We start from the raw sequence: 24,653 nt of genomic DNA, 5'->3' as shown, positions 1-24,653 counted from the left end.
GTGCATTTAATCTGACTCATTTATTTATGAGATTAAGGATGCTCTATGAATGCATATTTTGGAGCCTCTCTGCCATTGTGTATGGTCAGAGCTCCTGGGCTGTCCAGGCCAAAGCACGGGTGGACAGATTGCAAAAATTGACACTGGAAGGTGTGCATGTGTTGTTCCAGATCCACATTGAAGAAGGACAGTGTTCCGCGGTCATAGTCCAAAGCCAACCCTATTCGTACTGGGTTCACTGTGATCCTCAGGTCAGGGCTCTGACCATTGTGTAAAAACTCATACTTGTGCCTAGAAAAAGAATACAGAAGATGGTTTATTTATTTGCAGTCTAACATCACTGAGATTTCAATATCCTTGGTTCGCCATATTGTTAATAACTTTAAAGCCCTAATCCTTTAAAGGAGGAGGACTGACGTCTCCAGACAAGTTGTGTCCATAATTTGTAAAATGTCTTCAAATGACTTCTACTGAGTGTATTTTACAAAGATTCCACCGCATATAGCTATATTTTACCTTTTAAGACTCGCGCTGAATATTCCGGAAGTCTTGTTTTTGAGTTGGTGACGAGTCCGTACGTTACGTCACTGAAGGAATGCTCCTGACCAGAAAAAGGACACATTGTAGCAGTCCTTCCATCACGTCAATGCATTTTGCTGTACTTTGGTCTGAAAGTACATGGCTTTGTCGCCATGTTCTGCCTTTTTTGGGTGCGACATTTCCCACCCCTGATGCCTCAAAATGACACGGAATACATTCTTTAATCGATTGCAAACATGTATGCTTTCTTCTTCAGAACTATTTGAATCATATTCATAACTGGATGAGTAACAAGAACGCATATTCTCCGAATCTGAAGCCATTGTTTTGATTCTCAAGCAAGGCAAGACAAAAAAGCGACGTTGTTGTCCTTTAACGCTCAATGGTCACCGTGGTAATGTTTAAACGTGCCTTCAAAATAAGATACACCACAAAAACAAGTGCTAAGCGCATGAAAAAATAAAAAAACTCACTGAAACTGAATCAGTGGGACCCCTGAGCTTGTTTCTCTGCAAGGAGACGGTCCCATCTAGGGATAATGGGAGACAATGACACCCGAAGTGTCATGCTTATGTCCATTCTACTCAAAACTACAGAGTAGAATGGACATAAGCATGACACTTCGGGTGTCATTGTCTCCCATTATTTTGTTTTTTGGTTTTGTTATTTTGGTTGCTGTCACTGCAGAAAACCCCGCTTCACACATAAAATATCGGAAACTGCAACAGGGTTTTCAGTGTGTTGTGGCGATCTCGGGGTATTCTGCCATCACTTGAATCCAGAATACCGGCAGAGTTGTTGTCTCAAACATACTTTTCAATCCGCCATCATTTGAATCCAACAGCATGCTGTTGGATTCACCTGGTTTGTTGGCAAATGGGTTGCGGATCCATTCCTTGTCATTTCGTGGCTGGGAAGTAGCGCTCGAACACTTTTAATAGCAAAAGACAGGTGCTCGTGCATTAGCTGGGGGAATGAAGGCTCGTGCTCAGTCTCTTCCAAAAACCCCGCCAATGTTTGAAACATGTCAAATACACCGTTATTCACGCGCCGCCCCAACAATTCCAGTTTGGCTTTAAATGCAGCGACTTTATCAGCCAACTTGAAGACAGTTGTCATTTTCCCCTGAAGTGACGGATTGAGTTCATTGAGCAGGTTGGATATGTCGCACAAGTAAGCGAGCTTTGCGACCCATCCATCGTCACGGAAATGCGCTGCAAGCTGTGACTTTTCATTTTTCAAAATAACACATGGTTCGGACTCAAATAATAAATAAATCGGAAATTATGTAACGTGGCCCGGGGGTTGGGGACCCCTGGTTTAGGGCACTCCTTGACAATTAGCTTTTATTGCAACGTCCAAAGCTATTACCATTTTATTTTTTTTCTGAGTTCATTCTTTTAAGTCGATGGGTATTTCATAATTTCGTAGTACTGGTACATTTGCATCACAGAAGTTTATTGAAGATTTTTGTTAACCGAGTAACAATATCCAAGGACTGTACAGCTGTGTTCACCAACAATATTGAGAAATTTCAAAACCAGTAGACATGGTGCATTACTAGTGCTGAGCAAGATGTCAACTAGTAAAATATTCTGTATTTGTCCTTGAGAGCTTTGAATTATTAATTATTATTATTGTTGGTCCCAATGTAGCCACAAGCCAGTGTCTTATTGTGCCGGTCCCAAGCCCGGATAAATACAGAGGGTTGTGTAAGGAAGGGCATCCGACGTAAAAAAAAATCCAAAACAAATATGTGAATCAAACCTCTGAATCCCATAGCGGATCGGTCGATGCCCTGGTTAACAACGGCCACCATTGGTACTGTTGACCTTCAGGGTGCCAGTGGAAAATTGACTACTGTTGGTCGAAGAAGGAGGGCAGGGAGGTGTGCCCGGAGGAAAAGAGAGAAATGGAACGCCAAGAGGATAGAACTAAGAGTAGGAACTTTGAATGTAGGAACAATGACGGGTAAAGGTAGAGAGCTTCTTGACATGATGCAGAGAAGGAAGGTAGACATACTATGTGTCCAGGAGACCAGGTGGAAAGGGAGCAAGGCTAGAACCTTGTGGTCAGGGTTTCAAGTTTTTCTATCATGGTGAAGAAAGAAACAGGAATGGAGTTGGGGTTATCTTAAAAGAGGAGTTTGTTAGGAATGTCTTAGAAGTAAAAAGAGTATCAAATAGAATGATGAGTCTGAAGCTAGAAATTGAAGGCGTGATGTTCAATGTTGTTTGTGAGTATGCCCTACAAGTAGGATGTGAGCTGGTGGGAGAAAGGTAGATAAGGAGACTTGGTGGTGGAATGGGGAGGTGCAGGAGTGTATACAGAGAAAGAGGTTAGCAAAGAAGGAGTGGGACACTGAGAGGACGGACGAAACTAGACAGCAGTACAAGGAGATGCAGCGCACGGTTAAAGTAGAGGTGGCAAAGGCCAAACAAGAGGCTTATGACTACTTGTATGCTCGGCTGGACAGCAAGGAAGGCGAGACTGATCTTTAGAGGCTGGCGGGACAGAGACTAAGATGGTAAGGACCTGCAGCAGGTTCGGGTGATTAAGGATAGAGATGGCAATGTATTAACAGGTGCCAGTAGTGTGATGGCAAGATGGAAAGAGTACTTTGAAGAATTGATGAATGAAACAAAGGGTAGAAGATGTGACGGTTGTAGACCAAGACGTAGCAAACATTAGCAAGGATGAAGTAAGGTGGGCGCTGAGGAGGATGAAGGGGGGGAAAGGCACTCGGGCCTGATGATCGAGGTACCAATCGATCTACCAATCGAGGTATGGAAGTGTCTTGGAGAGGTGGCGGTGGTGTTCCTGACTGGGTTATTCAACAAGATCTTAGATGGTGAACAGATGCCTGAAGAATGGAGCCGAAATGTACTCGTGCCCATTTTTAAGAACAAAGGAGATGTGCAGAGTTGTACTAACTACAGAGGAATAAAGTTGATGAGCCATACAATGAAACTCTGGGAAAGAGTAGTTGAAGCTAGACTAAGAGCAGAAGTGAACATTTGTGAGCAGCAGTATGGCTTCATGCCAAAAAAAAGAGTACGACAGATGCAGTGTTTGCTTTAAGAATGCTGATAGAGAAGTACAGAGAAGGTCAGAAGGAATTGCATTGTGTCTTTGTAGATCTGGTGAAAGCGTGCGACAGGGTGCCCAGAAAGAGCTGTGGTATTGCATGAGGAAGTCTGGAGTGACGGAAAAGTATGTCAGAGAGGTGCAAGACATGTATCATGCCTGTAAGACAGTTGTGAGGTGTGCTGTCGATGTGACTGAGAAATTCAAGGTGGAGGTGGGACTCCACCAGGGGTCAGCTCTGAGCCCATTCTTATTTGCTATGGTGATGGACAGGCTGACAGACGATGTTAGACAAGAATCTCCTTGGACCATGATGTTTGCAGATGACATTGTGATCTGTAGCGAGAACGGGGAACAGGTGGCAGAGAAACTAGAGATGTGGAGATATGCCCTGGAAAGGAGAGGAATGAAGATCAGTCGCAGCAAGACGGAATATATGTGTGTGAATGAGAGGGATCCCAGTGCAAGCGTGATGCTACAGGGAGAAGAGATAAAGAAGGTGGAGGATTTTAAGTACTTGGGCTCAACTGTCCAGAGCAATGGAGAGTGTGGAAAAGAGGTGAATAAGCGTGTCCAGGCAGGCTGGAGCGGCTGGAGAAAAATGTCAAGTGTGATGTGTGAGAGAAGGGTTTCAGCTAGGATGAAAGGAAAAGTGTATAAAACAGTGGTGAGACCAGCCATGATGTTTGGACTGGAGACAGTGCCACTGAAGAAAAGACAGGAAGCAGAACTGGAGGTAGCAGAGCTGAAGATGTTGAGGTTTTCTTTTGGAGTGACCAGGTTGGATAGGATCAGGAATGAGTACATTAGAGGGACAACTCATATTAGAGGCTTTGGAGAGAAAGTCAGAGAAGCCAGACTGAGATGGTTTGGACATGTCCAGAGGAGAGAGTTACTATATCTGGAGAAGAATGCTGAGCCTTGAACTGCCAGGCAGGAGACCAAGAGGAAGACCGAAGAGGAGGTTTATGGATGTGGTCAAAGAGGACATGAAGGTAGCTGGTGTGAGAGAAGAGGATGCACAAAACCGGGAAAGATGGAGGACAATGATTCGCTGTGGCGACCCCTTAAGGGAAAAGCCGAAAGGAAAAGAAGACATAAATTCTGTCCAAAATTGTAATTACAAAATATATTGATTCATTTATGTCATTAAATGATGAGATCGTTTTATTTGCCATAAATGATAATGAAATATACACGTATTATTGTTGGTCCTAGTAAGTAACACGTACTGTACTCGTGCGAACAAACATCTTAAATCATACTACACCAAATTTCTGTTTACGAATATTGATAGTTTATTGCATCTAAAATACCCAAAACACGCAGGCTGATATTTTTAGTCAAATGCAAAATACCAATAAAAATGAGTTAAAGTGTCCCAAAACTACTTCAAAATGACCCCGGAAATTGATAGTTTCAGAAGGTCCTGCCCCCTTATCTGTGACGTCACGCCAAGACGTCTTGCCTTGCTCGAGAATCAAAACAATGGCTTCAGATTCGGAGAAGATGCTTTCTTGTTACTCATCCAGTTATGAATATGATTCAAATAGTTCTGAAGAGGAAAGCATAAATGTTTGCAATCGATTAAAGAATTACCTACGGATCAATTCGAGCCACCAGGACTCCAATGTAGCACCCAGAAAATGCAGAAGATGGCGCCCAAGCTCCGTTGGAAATGGGCTGATTTGTCTGCTGGGAATTTGTGTCAGCGAATATCAAATAGTTGTCTTGGCGCAACAGTGCAACACACAACGATTCACCGTTGCGTTATGTGTTTTCCTTATAATTTCGCCATCAACACGGATCAACACCAAGTTTTCAGATGAAACAAAGTACCAAAAATGCATTGTGTGTCGCTTTCTCGGTCAAGGGCGTTCCAGACGTGACGTCATGTCAGGCATCGTCATCAACTCGAAAACAAGACTTCCTGAATATTCAGCGCGAGTCTTAAAACGTAAAATATAGCATGCCGTGGAATCTTTGTAAAATACGCTCAGTAGAAGTCATTTGAAGTGATTTTACAAATTATGGAAACAACTTGTCCGGAGGTGTCGGTTGTCCTTTAAGATAAATTATAGATAAATATTGAATAAATATGCAGCCATTCCAAAAGTAATTTTAGTCGTTTTTGCACAGAACATTCATTGAGTGAAATCAAAATGAGCTGAGGCTCCAGTACCTAGAAGTCGTGTGGATGTGTCTCATACACCAGGAGGTGTTGTTGCCTCCCAGGTAGGAATTTCTCTCTGTGTCCTCATAAGCGACACCAATCCTAAACTCTGTCCTATCATCCACCTCCACTTCCCAGTAATGTCGAGTTCGCACTGGAATCAGATCCCCAAGGACTGCTACACATCTGATACACACGTTAAGAATGATTACTGAAAAGGAGGTCTAAAAAAATCATTGTCTACTTGAAATTTTGTTTGGATTTTCCACCATTATTTGCCTTTCTCCATCAATTTCAAAGCGTTCAGATCAATTGGGGCATCTTGGGAACATTTCACATTCTGCAAATTCATGCATCTTTTCACACATTAATGACAGATGCACACCAGTGCAGACATAAATTCATCTCGTTATTCCACATTTCCCCACAGATCCAATTTGAAGTCTGACCATCTACAGGTAACATCCTACTTATGACTGGCACACTTACAACTAGCCGTACTTACGACCGCGACTGCTAGACCGTATTTTTTCCATTTAATTTAACGCCTGGCACCGCAACGTGCTAGCAGCCCAGCAACGCGTATGACAATTTTGGCCGGCCAGCCAGTATCTCACTCTCGCACAGCAATCGACCGTGTGATAGCACCGGAGGAAGGGGTGTCCACTGGCCAGGACTAGAGCTGAGGCGGGTCGGGCGTCAGCTCGCGGGATTGCCGCGGCGACGACGCCACATCGGGTCCACGGCCGGCGACACTGGCGCCGCCTTTTTGAGATTTTGTTCTGCTTCGGGGCGAGGTGACGGGTCGGGCGCGTTGGCACCGCAGACGGCCACGGGGTCGGGCCGCGCGTCGCCACGGAGAGCGGGGTAAGGCCGGGAAGAGGGCAACCGGTAGAACACCGGCGACCCAGATTCCCTCCCAGCCGCCCCTGTGGCGTCCGAATCAGGTCGTTTGCTAGTCATTTAGCACCGAGCCTAATGAACATTTTGAATGGATTTTGACTTGCGACCGTTTGGTCGGAATGGAACCCGGTCGTAAATCGGATGTTACCTGTATATTTCAACTACGTATTCAATTAATTCGGGATTACAGTCAAACCTCGGTTTTCGAACGTCTCTGTTCTTGACTAATTTGTTTTTCAACCAAAAATTTAGTTTTTTTTATGTCTCTTCACAACCAAAAATCGTTCTCGACCAAACTGAGTACACCTGAATGCACGACTCCACTCCCCTCAGCTTCCGTCCATGTCACTTCCTTTTGTCGCGTCTCATTGTGGCTGATACATTATACTCGTGTAGCGTTTCATTGTGAGCAGGCGTGTTTGTATTGTCCAATCACAATTAAAAAAAAGTAGACATTGATAACATTGATTATAATAAATGTTTCAGTTTTGGACCTAATTGGTTTTCAAACAGGTTGCTGGAACGGATTCTGGTTGAAAAACTGAGGTTCGACTATATTTCGATTCGACGTCAGTCCATCATCATCCTCGCACAATTTTAACATTACTGGTAATTGTCGTACCTGGTGAAGTTGTCATCGTCTAAAGCCATGGCGCTGATTGGCAATTCTTCATCTCCATAGAAAATAGTGAAACCATCCTCAGATATTGACAGGCATGGATGGGCAGTCTCCTCGAGTAGATAGAAAAATGACCCTGCCGACACAAGGACAAAATATTTGTGGATAATGTTGAGCTGTGGCCTGAACAGTAAACCAGTGAGGAAGAGTCTGCTCTGTGTTGCTTCTTACCAGAGGTGGAAATCCATATTTCCTTACTCCTTTCACTGGGCCCACCAATATTGACCGCTCTCACTGAGATGAGGTAAAGGTGACCTGGTTGAAGCTGAATCAAACACTGGCATGTGGGTACTGCTACGACAGACCTGATCCAGACAATGGGATAGGTGAGACATTTTCATAAAACATGCACCTCACAGTATGGAAAAACGTATTGCCATTTGTCTTTTCACCCCAGAAAACATCCTGAACTCATTGAAAGACACCAGTCAAATATGCAGCAACTTATCGGGAGTCACCACATAAACAAAGAATGTTGAGGAGAAGAGCTGAAGCTAAGAATAGATTTTTCTGGGACAGAGTGCATCTTGATTCAGCAATTCAATAACCACGGGACATATAATGTCCGCTGCAAGCTCTAACGTGGCTTTGTTTATGAAAGCTTTGAAGAAGAACAACAACAAAATCCCAAAGTAGAAAATTAACAGGAGCTATGTACTGCTAATTACTGTTTTCAAGGAAACTGTTCTTGCAGCACTGTACCCCAGAGAGTCGGGGAGTTCTGACAGGATATTTTTCAGATCCTGCTTTATGTGCACTGTAAGAACGTGGGTCACATGAGTTTAAAGGCAATGTGATGCATGTGTTGCATCAAAAATTGATGGATGCCTATATGTATGTTATTTTTATGAGGTGTCACTGCCTATAATAAACTGGACAATTTTATCTTGACATCATCGATGAGGTTGAAAAGATATTCAAAGTAGAAGATTAAGACGAGGGGATGAAAAAAAAAATCCCAACTGCTGTGTATCTTGTAGTGTGCTGAGGTGCTCTTACTCCGTGACTCCTTTCTCATTGCCGTCGGAGTCTTTCAGTTCAGTCAGCTCCACGGTGTAGGAGTCAACAGGGTCAGGGTTTCCTGATTCCCAGCGGATGAGAGCAGCCTCCGGACAGCTGCAACACTGCCTCTCCTTGATCACTGGAGGAGATGGAACTGTGGAGAAAGTAGTGATTTAGCATTGATTCTCCCTGACTGTGTCATCAATCATGGGAGGCTGAGGAAAACAATATTTTGAGAAAGTATTTGTATTTTATATGTTGGGAATAGTTATCAACAATAATAAAGTAATAATAAATAATACATTTCATTTATAAGCGCCTTTCAAAACTCTCAAGGTCACTTTAAAGTACCGTATTTTCCAGTGTGTAAGGCGCACCCAAAAGCACCGGCTCAATTTCCCACCTGTAGAAGTAGTGCATAACCTCACTCTCTCCTATAGCGCCTTATAAAGTGATGTGAATTATATTTGGAAAACTTTTATATACAGTAAAGTCTCGTTATATCGATATTCGCGGGAGTCAGAAAAAATATCGATATAACCGGACTATCGATATATCCGATCCTGCGGCATGTAAATTTTCTCCTTGCGTTCATAGAAATAGTATCGTAATAAGCAGTACTACCGATATCGATATAACGAGACTTTACTGTATTTATATATTGTATTTGGAAAACTTTTGTCATTCATTGAAGGTGCACCTTATAGTCCCGTGTGCCTTATATATGGATGGAAAAAGTTTGAGAATACACCATTCATTGGAGGTGCGCCTTATACACCAGAAAATACGGCAATAGTCCTTCATGGCTTCCAACCAGACTTGCCGTTAATTACCTGTCATGTATAAGGCCTTCTCACTGGCCGGGCTGATGCCGGTTGTGTTGGTGGCTGTCACCCAGAGCTCATATTGAGCACCAGGTAGAAGCTCTTTCACAGTGCAGTGGGTCTCTTTCACGTTTACCTTCCTTACTAAATGCGAAAATAAGAGTACAACTACTTAAAAAAAAAGATAAAGGGCATTAAAAACAGATGGTGTTGGGACGCAGATGTACCTTCTGGGGCAGTGGTGCTGTCCTGAGGCACATTCAGCAGCACCACTCTGTAGTACAGGTCATAGAACTCCACCGTGTCATCAGAAAACAGACTCCAGCACACACGCAGAGTTGTCCGGGTGGCCGAGTTCACCATTTGTGGGTTGATGACTGGGGCGGACGGAGCTGTGGACATTCCCGCGTTATCCGAATCAGGTGCCATGCACATTGTATTTGATATACAGTGAGACCTCAACTTACAAACACCTTAACTTACAAACTTTTCGTCTTACAAACGTCAAATTTCTGAAAATTAAACCTTATAATAAGCACTATTTTCATAATACACACCCACTACGGCTGGCGGAGTGATCTTCGGCGGAAGCACACGACCGAACAGCACCAACAGTCCTTATGGAAGGTGACTCTCCTTCCATAAGCCATCAACGGCCATCAAAAAGGTAAATACAACTTTATTTTACAGCACAGTTTATTTCTTTAATTACAGTCCTCATGCAATTCCCTTTGACCTTCGACCTCCAACGCCATTCCATCAAGCCATATAAAAGTGACTTTATGATACAATGCAGTGTTTCTTTCATTGCAATACAATAGCACATTTATTATACATAGAATAAAGTATGTTGTGTGTAGTTTTAAGGCTTATTTAGTTGAAAAGTATATTTTATGGAAACCCGGGAACCGAGTATTCCCATTTTAATGGTTTCCTATGGGAATTTTTTTTTTAGATACACACTTCACATTACACACTCTGTCTGGGAACCAATTAAGTTCGTAAGTTGAGGTCTCACTGTACTATCCTCTTGAAATTATTGATATCATAGACTGATGTTTATTTCTTCATTTTACATAGAACTTGGATTTCCAGTACCGGTATATGTCTGCTTTGAACGACCGTATTTTGTATGAATGATGCTTTATGAGCAAAGAATAGATTAAAGTTCATGTTCATTGATGTGGTTGAACGCAGTGACGTAGAAATGTGCATTTCCTGAACTGTATTTATCCCTGTCATGTAAGTAAAATACAACGAGCGGGTCTCAATGAGATTTAATACATTCCCACACCACTGGAATAATAAACTGACATCAGCAATCAAAACGGTTACAGCTCAATGGTGGCGTTGTTTTTGTGGTATGACACAGTTAGACACATGCCAATTGATTCCCGTGGGAAAGTACTTGATCGGCTAACAACATGTCAATCATTCTTGATCCACAAAAAAAATGTATCCTCTGCAGCTTGCACTTTGGAGCAGGCAGCAAGAGACTGACAACATGTGTGCAAATTCGCATACCTTCGCCTTCCCTCGATTTCGAAACAATGACCTCTGCACCATGAGGCGAACATGTTAACTATAGTCAATCACTGTGCCGCCCACATTTCCAACTGTTGTAAAATTGCAAAACCAGAATGTAAATCGAACCTGGAACGATGTTAATGGAGTCCATCATGCTTTTGACATCTGACAGATCGGCGAGTGGCATTTCAAAATCCAGACTTGTTGCCAGTGTGAGATCCATCTCCTCTTTGGCAAATTCCTCAATTCTGATGACGTTAAAAAAAAAAAAAAACTGATTTTGAACTCTGACATTTATCCCAATTGTTAAATACAAATTGGACTACTTCAGATCATAAATTTGCACTTGCTTACCGTTTAAGGGTTGGAACAACTGTCTGTCATAAAACGAATATGGACTCAAGTTAATACATGAAGATGGATAGATAAAAACATTAATTGCACAATTGAAGGGTAGCGAGACATATTTCAAAATGGATAGATGAATACCTTGAGAAAAACTCGATTGTCCTGACAACGATAAATGTCCTTAGCCTCCTCTATAAGCTCCTTGGAGGCATCCAGCGTATTCCCACAGGTAAGCAGCTGAGCGTAAAGGGCCTCCAGCTTGCTCTTCTTTTCATCTTGCAATCGAGCTGCTCGCTCGTCATAACGCTGCGATATTGTCTGAAGAACATCTGTGTAGTGATGCTCCAAGTGTTGCTCACGTCTGCCAAAATTGTCCTGCGTATTGTGTCATTTGCAGAGCTTTGAACACTTGAGAAGACCTTTTCAACAGGATGTGACATGTACAGTATGTCCAGGGTGGTGAAAGACACAGCTTTCTCTGATGAGCTAGTTTGGCTTCATCTTTGTACAAACAGCTACTGATGTTATGCACTCATCATTGTCTACCTTCAAATTTCAAATACAATTTCAATTATTTTTATTTTAAGGGAATTCAAAACTATTGGGGTTTATCTGGCAGAGGAACACTAATTGAACAATTTTCTCCCACCTCAAAGTACTTTGGCGCACCTGTTGTTTACAACAGTGGTGGGGCGTCAGAGCCTGCAAGACCTTCTCTGCTTGCATAAAAATATCAGAATCACAACCTAATGTTGATTATATTTTGTCCATGAATTATTATTAAATAATGAAAAATTGTCTTTTAGCTTCCTTTCATGGCTTTTCCACTGTTTCAGCCATTTGTTATCAAAGTCAGAAATCTATCCAGATGCCTTCACTATCAGTTCTGCGGGCCGTGGAGCGTAAAAATAAATGTTGATGAAACTTTTGCTTTAACCAATCAGATTTTGAGTTGGCAACTCAAGGCCGGCTGGAAGGTGCTGGAATCGTCAGAATTTTTCAAACTATGATTGGTTAGTCACAATATTGGCAAATCACTAGCCAATCATAGTATCACTCGCCGCTAGTGATAAGAGCATACTGGCCAGAGTTAGCACACTATATCTGTAGTAAGCTGCATAAACAAATACTGTATAGTGTTGTGTTTATTTAATAGGGATTTTGTCAACCCACAATGGCTGGAGGAGAAGAAATGGACTTGGTTGCAGATATACTGTTAAAGCCATTTTCAAGACGGAGTTTTCAAGAATAGATGAACATCATTCAGAAAGGTTGGACAGCTTCGAAGCTAGCAAATATAGCAAAAAATATTATGAGGTTATCATGAATCCACACGTTCATAGTAAAAATTTCTTAAATTTATTCAAGTCACAAGTTATTTCCTGGCCAATGGCATCCTCTAGTGCAGAGGTCCCCAACCACCGGGCCGCGGACCAGTACCGTTCCGTGGGTCATTTGGTAGCGGGCCGCGCAGAAAGAATAAATAATTTACATAAAATGAAAAATTGACAAATTACCATCCATCCATCTATGACTTACTCTTGACCCATGTCAAAACGCTTGTCTAGGTCACGTGATACATACCGCTAAAATTAGCCCACCGTAAGCTAGCAAAATGAGTAAAAAACAAACGTCTTTGGAAAGTTTTTTAATCCGCTGCGTTGCTTTGTGTAAGCGGGTTCGGTAAATGATACAACTTCTGGATAGAGTTGAGGTTCTTTATGAGGACAGCTGTGTTGGTTGGAGGGAGAAGGCAATTGACATGTGTCGCTCTCGTAGGCTCTCATCAGACTGACTTGGAGCAGCGCGCATGCACCTTTGATCTAAAGCCAGGCATCACTAGTAGAACATGCAAATACGATTTGCTCATATCATTACATCTCCCTTTCTTAATGGAATTCTTTACTTTTAACAAATGTAATGAATTTAATTATGTCAGTAATTAGCAACCTTAAACTTGAATAAAGTATTTCTAAATTTTGCAACAATAAATGAAACATTCACATCATTTTTTTTTCACCATGATCACTTAGAAAAACATGTTAAATGGTTTCAATCAGTCTCTCAGGTGGTTTCACTTTCCTTGAGGATTTTCGGATAGCATGTCCTGGATTTAGAGGTGTTACAACAGTCTCTGTTACAGTCTCTGTTCGTTGACTTGCTATGGTTGGTTCTTTGAGAAGATCTCGGCGGTTTCTTCTTAAAACAGCACCTTCCTCTGTCTGAATGTTGTATGACCTTGGTTGGACCTGACGCAGAACAGTTCCTTTCTGTGACCATGTGTCTGTTTTGTCTTTGTACCGTACTTGGTCACCGGTGTGTAGTTCAGGTAGGTTCCGTGTTCCTCTGTCATGGTAGAACTTTTGTTTTTGTTTCTGTTGTTCTTTCATCTTCCTCACTTTCTCCCCTTCCTTTGTCTTCAGCAGGTTTTCCGAGATGGGTAAATTGGATCTCAGCACGCGTCCCATGAGTAGCATACCACACTCGAGCGGCGTTGTGCGATACACCAGCAAGCTCTGGTAGAAATCCGTTCCACTGTCTGTTGCCTTGTACATCAGTCTTTTCACAGTCTTGACAGAACTTTCCACCAAGCCATTGGATTGTGGAAAATGTGGACTTGAGGTTATGTGTTTAAAGTCCCACTCCTTTGCAAATTTTCTGAACTTCTCATTGGCGAATTGTGGACCGTTATCAGAAAACACTTGGTTTGCAATCCCGTTTCTAGCAAATATGGCCTTCATGCATGTTATCACTGCTTCTGCTGTTGTAGCTTGCAGTCTGCAAACTTCTGGATACAGGGAGTAGTAGTCTGTGACCAAAAGATAATCTTTACCTTGACACGAAAACAGGTCAGCACCCACCTTCTGGTATGGTCTTTCTGGTGCTTGGTGTGGGTGTAGTGGCTCTGCCGGTTGATTTGCTTGATATTTGAGGCAAATTGTACATCTCAACACTTGATCTGTGATGTCTTGATTCATTCTAGGCCAGAACATCAGCTGTCGTGCTCTTTTCTTGCACTTTTCAATTCCAAGATGTCCTTCATGGATCTTTTTGAGTATTTCACTTCTCAAAGTCTTTGGAATGACAATCTTACTGCCTTTGTATATGATGTCATCCACTACAGATAACTCCATCCTGTAGTTCCAATATTCTGCTGCGTCTGGTGAACAATTTTGTTTCACTTCGGGCCATCCATTTTTGATGATTTGTTTCAATTGTTTCAGTGTCTCATCCTTGTTTGTTTCCATCCGTATAATCTCCATCTTTGCATCTGCAACTGGCAATGCACTGGTGATCATGTGTACGTAAGCTTCAACTTCTCCATCCAGTTTAGCCTTCGAGTGCTCCTTCGGGTCAACAGCTCTGGATAGAGTGTCAGCTGTATACATCAGTTTTCCAGGGGTGTATGCGACCTTCAGTGAGTAACGTTGTAGCCTGATCATCATTCGCTGTATACGGAGTGGACAGTCATTTAGTGGCTTTTGAAACAATGCTATTAAGGGCTTGTGATCAGTCTCCACGCTGATTTCTTGTCCTGACACAAATTGATGAAATCTCTCACAGGCATACGTAATGCTGAGCAGTTCTTTTTCAATTTGTGCATAATGTGTTTCCGGATCCGTCATCGAACGCGATGCATATGCTACGGGTTGCCAGCCTTCATGTTTTTGTAGAAGTACTGCACCAAGCCCACTCTGTGATGCATCCGATGATATTTTGATTGGTTTGTCTGGATCATAGAATTTCAGTACTGGTTCCTCTGTGAGTAGCTTCCTCAGTTCATTCCATGCCTTTTCATGTTCATGATTCCATTGCCATTCTATCTTCTTCTCAGTTGTCTCAGTGGGGCCATCTTTTCTGACAGGTTGGGTATAAATTTTCCCATGAAAGTGATCATCCCATTAAACCGTTGCACATCTTTTTTGCATTGTGGCCTTGGCATGTTTTCTATAGCAGACACTTTTCGTGGGTCTGGTCTGATACCTTCACTGCTTAGGATATCTCCCAGAAATGTCAATTCTGTTGTACCTAGCTGACATTTCTCTTTATTCAGCTTCAGGTTTGCTTTTCTTGTTGCTTCTAGCACAGCTTTCAGTCTCTCGTCATGTTGAACTCTGGTGGCACCCCAAATGATTATGTCATCCATCGAGGTATCAACTCCTTCCAAGTGCTCATATATCATGTTGATTGTTTTGTGATAAACTTCAGGAGCTGAAGCAATTCCAAAAGGTAGTCTTAGGAATCTGTATCTTCCAAACGGAGTGTTGAAAGTACATAGTTTGGAACTTGGCTCATCCAGCTTCATTTGCCAAAATCCTGAAGAAGCATCTAGCTTGCTGAAATACTTTGCCTTTGAAAACTGTGCCATAATCTCTTCACGAGTCTTGATGGCTCTGTTTAGATCTCTGGGATCCAGGCATATTCTGAGTTTTCCATTCTTTTTGTCCACGACAACAAGGGAACTGACCCAGTTAGTCGGCTAATCAATTTTCTTTATTACATGCTTGTTCTCCATGTTGTCCAATTCTGATTTTAGCTGCTTTTGAAGAGCAAACGGGACTTTCCTGCATGGATGTATGACTGGTGGCACACTTTTGTCCACTCTGATTGTGTGTTCTCCTGGTAGGCAGCCTAACCCTTGAAACAAGTCTTTGTACTGCTCCATCAGTTGATCATATGCTGTCTCTTTTTGTCTATCCACAACAAAAACTCTCTTCACTAGGTGTAGTCTCTCACATGCCAACAATCCTAGTAGACCCTGCACATCCCTTGGAACTATGATGAAAGATAGCTTATGTAATTGGCCTTTATGTGTCACATTCACAATGCATTTTCCTTTCATTGGTTTGACTGAACCCGCATAAGCTGTTACTTTCATATTTGCTTTATGTATTTTTGGTCTCGGCCTGATCTTCATGAAATCAGTCTCTGAAATGACATTCACATTGGCTCCAGTATCCAATTTGAATTTTAGATGAATGTTGTTCACTTTTAGCGTAGTGATCCAATCTCTTTCTTCTCTTTCATCTTTTACAGCATTCACATAAAGTTCCTCCACTTCATAATGATCAGCTACTGCATCTACCTTGCCTTTCATGTCTTGGTTCCTGCAGCAACGAGCATAGTGATTTGCTTTGTCGCAGTTTTTACATATTTTCCCATATGCTGGACATTGCTTTGGGGGATGTTGCGTACCACAACGAGTACAAGATTTTTGTTTGAGTATCCTATTTTTGTTGGGTTTTCTCACTCTTGCTTTGATCTCAGCAGTCTTGTTTTTGTTGAATCTGTGTGCATTTCTTTCCACTGCATCCACGTTGCAGCTAGAATCATTTAGCAACTCTTTAGCCTGTGATTTAACAGTCTCAGCGGCTCTACACAGTGCTAAGTTGCAGCTAGAATCATTTAGCAACTCTTTAGCCTGTGATTTAACAGTCTCAGCGGCTCTACACAGTGCTAAGGCTTTTTCCAGGTCCAGATCTGATTCTCTGAGTAGCCTTTCTCTCAGTTTATTATCTGTAATGCCACACACTATTCTGTCTTTGATCAGTGATTCTGTTAATCCACCGAACTCACATGTCTTTGATCTGTTTCTCAGCTCATTTGCATATTGGTCAATAGTTTCTCCAACTGTCTGTACACATGTGAAGAATCTGTGCCTTTCAAACGTCACATTGCGTTTCGGAATGCAGTAAGCTTCAAACTTTTCCATTATTTTTGACAGCTTCATCTTGTCATCCTCAGCATCAAATGTGAAGTTATTGTAGACCTCTAGAGCTTCCTCTCCCACAACGTGCAAAAACATGGATGCTTTCATCTTTGAATGGCTTTCATCAGCTCCAATTGCAGACAAATACAGTTCAAAACGTTGCTTAAATCTCTTCCAATTTTCAGCCACGTTACCTGTTAGCTGCAGAGCTGTGGGTGGACGTAAAGCTTCCATTTCTGCCGTTTTCTGCCGTGGGTTGTGCTCAATGTCTTTCCTCCGTGGAATCTTTCGTTCCAAGTCCTTTTATCGTCCTCTTGTCTTCCAGACCAATTCTGACACCATGCGTTGCTTTGTGTAAGCGGGTTCGGTAAATGATACAACTTCTGGATAGAGTTGAGGTTCTTTATTAGGACAGCTGTGTTGGTTGGAGGGAGAAGGCAATTGACATGTGTCACTCTCGTAGGCTCTCATCAGACTGACTTGGAGCAGCGCGCATGCACCTTTGATCTAAAGCCAGGCATCACTAGTAGAACATGCAAATACGATTTGCTCATATCATTACATCCGCCGGTCCGTGAAAATATTGTCTGTCATTAAACCGGTCCGTGGCGCAAAAAAAGGTTGGGAGCCACTGCTCTAGTGGACGTGTATGAATATTACACCACACTCGCAGCTGATTGATTCAGACGTAGCACAACTGAAGGCCTAGCGATGAAATCCACGGTCCGCCAACGGTTTACTACTGACTGCGACTGATTAGCACATCGGCCTCACTTGTTTATGTTGTAGAGAAAAATATGCTGTGACTGTAAAGTGTCTTTGACAGTTTTGAAAGGCGCTTATAAATGAAATGTATTATTATTAATGCTCGAAGACAGCTAGGAAAGGCTCCAGCATGCCCACGTCCCTCATGAGGATAAACAGATTCCGAAATGCATGGATGATTGGAGTATTTTCTTGATATAAGAAGTAGGAAGGGAAACATTTTACCTCTACAGTGAGAAAAATTTCCTCCAGGTGTCCTGCAAAGTTCTCCATATCACCCACCTTCTGTTGTAACTGATTCCTGGTGCTGTGCATGTCACTCTGAAAGGGTTTGAACACATTTAAAATGACTCCTTAATTCAGGGAAGTTAGTTCAAATTACAGGACCATTTAAACGTCTTGCTGTTTGTTACTGGCATCACCCATCAACAGTGCTACACAGTGACTGACAGACTTTTAATCTTAGAAAGCAGTATTTTCAATTTGAAGCATTGCTGTTGTCAGGTGTGGAATGAGCATTTATTTTATATTCAGTCGTTTAATGTGGCTAATAGTACGGTCTGTGTGCCTGACAATAAGACAGTTCCGTGCACTACAATGCCTGTACTGTATGCAACTGGGAACATTTTCCTGCCTCATTAAACTCAAGAGGTAGACAATGAGTTCAGTTTCCTACCTCAATATGAGCTTTGGCAAACTCATCATCATGCTGATCCTTCACTCCAGGGGACTTCTTCACAGGGTTGGCCACGTCTGTATTCAACTCCTGAACTTCAGCTTCTTCTGCAATGACATCTAATTTGCTTCCCCAAATCTCATAAAGATCCATGACGAAAGGCTATGAGAGGACATTATAACACAGAGTGAGATGCAATAAATGCTGAATAAGAAGACAATGCATGCAGGCTGAATGAAATAAAAGTGGAGGAATATTCACCACAAGGAATCAGCTTTTACGCCACAATTGAAGGCCAACGTGCATTTGCAAACTGTGAGCGGAGCAGCAACACACGCAGAAGATGTGACAGAAATAGATGAGGCTGGCACACACTGATCAAATGTCAAGAATATCTCAAACATCCTGAGAATAGAGGCCAACGCTGTGTTGTTTGTTGAACACAGTAACATATATGTTTAGAATAAGTGAGGCTAAAGGTTTTTAATTTGGGTTTATTCTGACATCATGGTGGAAATCCCCAGACTTGTGACTCAAAAGTAAATACGTACAGTAGAATACTAATGGCATGGTGCATTCACTGATTTTCGTAATTTCTAAATTTTATTACTCACTTTTATTTATTGATAGGGCATTTTATGTATTTGTGCTTTTTCAACAGCTATTAACAACAGGCAGAAAACTACCAATGTATCCTTAGTGTTTTTAGTGTTTACCTGCTACTAAACTGTATGATATTCATTTATTCATTTTGCAAACCGCCTCATCCTCACTACGGTTGTGGTAGTGCTGGAGCCTATCCCATCTGCCTTTGGGTGGAAGTCAGGGGACAGCAAGGCACAAAGAACCATAAACATAATTTTAATATGTTCTGGGGCGACCCGGTGGTCAAGCGGTTAGGGCACAGGTGTCAAAGTCAAGGACCGGGGGCCAAATCTGGCCCGTCACGTCATTTTATTCGTCCCGCGAAAGCATAACAAACTTGTGAAATTCCGTGATGCTTGCTTGCCAAAGTCCGAACCAAAATGTTAAATTGTCCAATGTAAGCAACAATAACAGTAATTGTTGACTTCAAATTAAAAAACTAGTTATTCATTACGGTAATTTGTTGTGTGCTCTATGTGTAATATGTGGAAGGATTGAAACATTTTAATGGCTTTCCTAAATTCATAATGGCCCCTGAGAGTAAACCGTAACGACAATGCGGCCCGTGGCAAAAAATGACTTTGACACCCTTGGGTTACGCCCGCCGTTAGGGTGTCGACCATTGGTTCAATCCCTGCCCCTCCCTGCATGGGCTTCCTCTGGGTCATACGCACCCACGTTCCAAAAACATGCATGGCAGGCTGATTGAACACTCTAAATTGTCCCGAGGTGCGAGTCTGAGAGTGACTGGTTGTCTGTCTCGTTGTACCCTGCGATTGGCTGGCAACCAATTCTGGGTGTACCCCTCCTGGCGCCGAAGACAGCTGGGATAGGCTCCAGCACCCCCATGACTGTAGTGAGGACGACACGGAAAATAGTGAATGAATTAAAAGATATAACGATGCTAATTGGACACCACCCACCATTAAACTCGGCTTCATAATAAATAATGCAAGTACTGAAGACGTGCATTTGAATAATAAAGGCTGATACGTAGGCGAAATGCTAGGGAATCAATGGAATTGTTGAAAATTAGTATGTGAGACTTGAATTTAGAGAGGTTTGAATCCATCATGGAGTTGTGAATATGTTGAAAAATACGTAAGACATGTGAATTCTAATTTGGTAAGTTTGATATTTTAAAACAGTGATTCATTGTTTATTTCATTTTATGTGAGGGGTACATCGACAAAGTGTGGGATTGCGGCAATTGCACGAAACTATCTTCAAAACAGGTCAAATGTGACCTGACAGTTTGTAGGTTTGATTTTGAATGCGTACAGAAATTTAGATGGGCTAAGAGTGGGTGTAGGAATACAACCATTAATGGTTGTATTTACCACCAGATTTATCATGCTGACATGCTTTTACACTACCATTGAAGGCCAACATGCTATTTTAACACCGTTTTGTTTTTGGGACTAGCTTTGATCGGGCCGTAAACAGTAAAGATGAAATCCTTTTTTTCGGTGGTCTTTAAATGTATCACGCGTCACGCAAATGGCGGACGTTGTAAACAGAGCCCTAGTTTTGAGGAGGCCCGTGTCCAAACATTTTCAACGATGAACAACGTCAAGTCTGAGCGCCCGGATACTTTGGACGGGTGGGTGGCGATAAAAACTAACATATTCGAAGAACCGGAGGTGTTTAAGTTGGGTTTTATCGTCCAATGGAACGTAATCGAAAGTAAGTTCGCGGTCACCTGCCATAATAGGACGTTACAGCGGCGTAGACGAAAAGAAGAATTGAACTTGACCGGGGAGCATCAAAGCAGCTGGGCCGGCCTCTTCTCAGTGAGCGATTTAAAACACATCCATCAGCAGCTAACGTGTGTCGGCGATGCCTTGGCGTCTTGTTTTCCCGATTTATCGGAGTTCGAAGACGGGACTGTATGGGATTTACTCTTCCCGAGTCGGAAGTGTGGTTCGGTGGACGAGCGAAGGCTGTCGGACGCCCCGTGTCGGAAGCTGGAAAAATACTTCAGTACCGCAATCGACGTTTGCGGCAGGACAATAGTGCTCGACACGCTTTTTTCCCAGAATGAGCGCGCCGCGGATGACTACTTTGAGAACCTCCAGGAGTTCAAGAAGAAGAGCATGCACGACGAGATGTCAAGGGCCAAAGGTCACATACGACAGGTGGATTCGTTATGTGTTTGTTTAACTTAGATTTTGCACGCTTTTCACAACTTTATTTACCTTGCAATCGTGCCGTCACACATTCAAGGTAGTGTTTGACCAACGCAGATTGATTGAAAAAATAGTAAAATGCAATGCAGGAGTTAAATACATGTGATCTCTTAATTTCTATCCACCATATTCCCACGCCCCCTTAATTTTTGTTCAATGGCAGCACCCATCCTCACACGCGGCCATAGCTTTACAGAGTATACGTCTGTGTAGGCTCTCGGTCGTACAGGAGTGGGCCATTGACGAAAATGTTTCTTCAGCCGCCATCTGTACTTATTTGAATGTGTCAGGCGTTTCGCTCCTCATCCGAAGAGCCAGACCTCTGCTCCGATAGGTCCCTTCTATATAGTTGGGGGAGCAGTGGACTACTCCCTGAATTAATCTGATTACTTCTTTTGTCTGTCTGATCACCGCTAATGTTCTATGCCTGGCTCTGATTGCCTCATTAGCTCTGGTCTCATCAGCATGACTAACCCTATGTAGTAACGACCTAAGAAGTCTATTGTAAGCACGGTGGTGATTTAGTGAAGGGTTTTGCTGTTTTACAAAAAATACTTATTTGACTCCCCTTTCAAACCATCTATTTTCTTTAGCTATGATTTTAACCTCACTGTCGTCAAACGAGTGCTTGCTAGCTTTTACGTGCAGATGTACTGCAGATTGAGGCCCACTAGCATTATGCCTGCGATGTTGATGACTACAAAGGGTAACACAAAATTTCTACCGATTTCAAACCAATAAATACTTTAAGACAAAAACAAGTGCATCCAAAATATAGGCTGACAATGAAAAACAAAGTAATATAGTTTATTCTATTCTCAAAAAATGAAGATTGTAAAGAGCAATACTTTGGGTAAACTAAACAAATGCTCAAAAAGACGATCAACATTACAGGGATAGAGCCACAATGCTGCTGTGAAATGTAAATTTCTCCACTGTGAGACTAATAAAGGCATATCCAATCCAATCCAATCTTACTCGCACACTCTGCATCCACCAATGTCATTATGTACCATTATATTCAAAAGGTATTAATTGACATATTGCAATGTAACTTTGTGAAATATGTTGATTCGAGGAGGAATTGTGTCTCCTCTCAGTTGCTACAGAGTCACGATGGTGCGGACCGAATGGTGGTACTGCTTGCGATCTACGCACAAGAGGATGAGGCTTACCAGGACCTGCTCTCTGAGGCCACTTCCTTCTTTCAGTACCTGCTGCAGCCTTTTAGAGACATGCGAGAGCTGGCTTGCCTCTACAAAATGGAGATCCTGGTAAATAAAAGCATGCCACTTGAAGGTTGACATTAGTGGCGTATCACCGACTGACTGTACTCATTCCATTGCTTGACTGCAGGGTCAGTTTTCCACCAAATGAGGGTGTTAAAAGACCAGAATGTCCAAACGTTTTACTTTGAGGGCTGTGTTCAGAAAAATGGAAGGACCCAATTCTTCCACTTTAATTTATTAAACATGCTAAAATCAATCAACTAAGTCGTGATATATTGTTTCAATGTTACCAGTTGCAAACTCTATCAGTCTGTCGCAGGGAAGAAGGAGCTGAAGTGAAAGACAAAGCTCTCAATCTACTCTGATCTATGGTCATGAGCTGTGGTTCATGACTGAAAGAATGAAATCCCAGTGACTATCGGTAAAGATGAGCTTCATTCAAGGAGGGTCCTAGGCTCTTCCTCACAGATAAATGTGAGAAAGCTTATTCATTGGTGAGGGGCTCAGAATCAAGCCGCTTGTATGTACTCCATATCAAGAGTAGCGAGGTTGAGATGGTTCCGACATCTGCTGAGGATCCCTTCCCTGATGAGGTGTTCCAGGCATGTCCCATTGACAGAAGGCCAGGGGATGATGCAGGTCGTGTTGGAGAAACGATGTCTCCCATTTGTTCTGGAAAATGTCTTGAAATGTTCAGGAAATCACATTTGATTGAAATAGAAGCTCCATTTTCAAATGTTATTTTTTTTTAAATGTTATTTTTGTTAGGGCAGTTGTCGGACAGTTTGAAACCAGTTTCCCAAAACCCATTCTCAACAGGTTAGAAAAGCTTTGAACAGTTGATGTTCCGCCCTGCTGTTTTCCACAGAAGTCCCTGGAGTTTGATGACTTGGGTCCTAAGAGGATTGAAGCTCTGGAGGTTGAGGCGGAGGAGTGGAGGGCCAAAGCGGAAGATGCAGTCGTGTCTATTCAAGATATCACCGTTACCTACTTTGCACAAACTTCCAAGGCTTTGGCTGGTGACTCATTGTGTTTAATCATTTTTTTTACTAATAACCTGAATTCGGTGTATTTTGCCCCCGCATGCAGGAAATAGATAACTGCAGTCTTTACTTGCATTGCAACTTCATACACATAGCACACATTCAAGGCCGACAATATTAAGCGCCATCATTCCCTTTTTTTCAAACTGAGACAAATTGTGCTCGCTTCAAGCTATTGAAAGCTAATGGAAATCAATATCAATGTTACAATAATTCTAAACGCATCCAAAAGGTAACAAAAGAAAATGAAACTATCACTACATATTTTATTTAGCATCACCAAATGTAGAAAAATGAGATGTTGTGCAAATGCGGACATATATAACCAATTTCTACGCATACCGTACATGTTCAGGTATGGTAAAGCAGATGGAGGAGGATAAGCATCGCTTTGGAGCTGCTGCCTGGGCTTCTGCAGTTCCCCGACTTGAGAAACTGCGCTTCCTCCTGGCCAAAGAAGCCCTGCAACACATGAGATCAACTGAGATGTGTCTGAACAGCAAAAAAGCCAGCATCAAAAAAGAGGTGAACATCTCAGCTAATAGTTTAGCATGAATAGCACCCTAATGGAGTTTTTGCCTGGGTGAGGGTGGTAGTGGTTAGGAGAAGGGGGATGGAGATGGATTTCCTGCATTTTCTGTCCACGTGGAATCAACGCAACTCTGTTGTCTTGTAGCAAGGCTTTGCAGTGGGTCACACTCACTCTTTTACTTGCTAGTCCCGTTGGTTATGAAAATCCTTTCATCTATTTACAAAAGACTCAACAAAAGCACAAAGAACCTATCACAGCATCTTCAAAACCCTCCGTGGGTGAGAAAGACAGAATTTGTGTGTCTTGTCAGATTGTTGGTTAATGTTTGTGTCTGTGTATTGCATTGGTATTTTTTGTGTTAAGATGTGATTTGTGCACTGTGTTGTGTGCACGTGCGTGTGCGCCTGTCCTCTCAGTACATGGCTGTCTTTATTGGTATGCCATCATCAAGGGTGTTTGAATGACAATTATATTATTTTCCTTTTGTCTTTTCCCTTTGGTTGGTCGCCACAGCGAATCAGACTCCTCCATTTTTAGAGGTTTGATTCGCATGTTTGTTTTGGCCAAGCTTTTATGTCGGATGCCCTTCCTGACACAACCCTCGGTATTTAGCCGGGCTTGGGAACGGCAACGAAGCCACTGGCGTATGTCCCCTTGTGGCTACAGAACAAGTAACTTATAAAAACAATAATAAAGATGATGATTCTCAGTAAAAGGCTCCCAAACACAAAATGGTCATCAGCACAGCAACATTCAAATGACAATGATATAACCATTATTT

General features: G+C 42.3%; 2 protein-coding genes across 6 annotated transcripts in view; one reads left to right on the top strand and one right to left on the bottom strand.

The window, feature by feature from the left end:
* Position 1: 1 nt before the first annotated feature.
* fsd2 (fibronectin type III and SPRY domain containing 2) lies at positions 2-20,720 on the bottom strand. 5 transcript variants are annotated; one of them, XR_016114466.1, is made up of 15 exons: positions 20,582-20,718; positions 19,554-19,730; positions 18,235-18,396; positions 17,784-17,879; positions 11,225-11,458; positions 11,090-11,112; positions 10,862-10,983; positions 9,436-9,600; positions 9,218-9,352; positions 8,382-8,538; positions 7,554-7,687; positions 7,326-7,458; positions 5,810-5,986; positions 517-601; positions 161-291 (listed from the first exon to the last, which is right to left on the bottom strand). XR_016114466.1 is itself a non-coding variant. In XM_088992316.1 (14 exons), the coding sequence occupies exons 3-14, from the start codon at positions 18,385-18,387 to the stop codon at positions 33-35; spliced, it is 1,788 nt and encodes a 595-aa protein (XP_088848442.1). In that variant the 5' UTR covers positions 18,388-18,396; positions 18,496-18,547; positions 20,582-20,720; the 3' UTR covers positions 2-32. The 5 variants fall into 5 exon arrangements, 4 of the variants coding, with proteins under 4 accessions (XP_088848442.1, XP_088848441.1, XP_088848443.1 ...); XM_088992316.1 differs by lacking the exons at positions 517-601; positions 19,554-19,730 and adding an exon at positions 18,496-18,547 and having other exon boundaries at positions 2-291; positions 20,582-20,720; XM_088992315.1 differs by lacking the exon at positions 517-601 and having other exon boundaries at positions 2-291.
* whamm (WASP homolog associated with actin, golgi membranes and microtubules) overlaps positions 19,768-24,653 on the top strand; it is a 17,195-nt gene continuing 12,309 nt past the window's right edge. Inside the window, exons 1-4 of the mRNA XM_088992314.1 lie at positions 19,768-21,017; positions 22,169-22,342; positions 23,166-23,316; positions 23,696-23,865. Coding sequence (XP_088848440.1) covers positions 20,331-21,017; positions 22,169-22,342; positions 23,166-23,316; positions 23,696-23,865 — 1,182 coding nt within the window. The 5' untranslated portion in view covers positions 19,768-20,330. The remainder of the gene's footprint in view (positions 21,018-22,168; positions 22,343-23,165; positions 23,317-23,695; positions 23,866-24,653) is intronic.

Source organism: Hippocampus bargibanti, linkage group LG03 (genome assembly GCF_051943395.1).
Source record: "Hippocampus bargibanti isolate YZ-2025 linkage group LG03, ASM5194339v1, whole genome shotgun sequence".
NCBI lineage: Eukaryota > Metazoa > Chordata > Actinopteri > Syngnathiformes > Syngnathidae > Hippocampus > Hippocampus bargibanti.
Note: the sequence above shows the minus strand (reverse complement) of the source record. Positions and strands in the feature narration are given on the sequence as shown.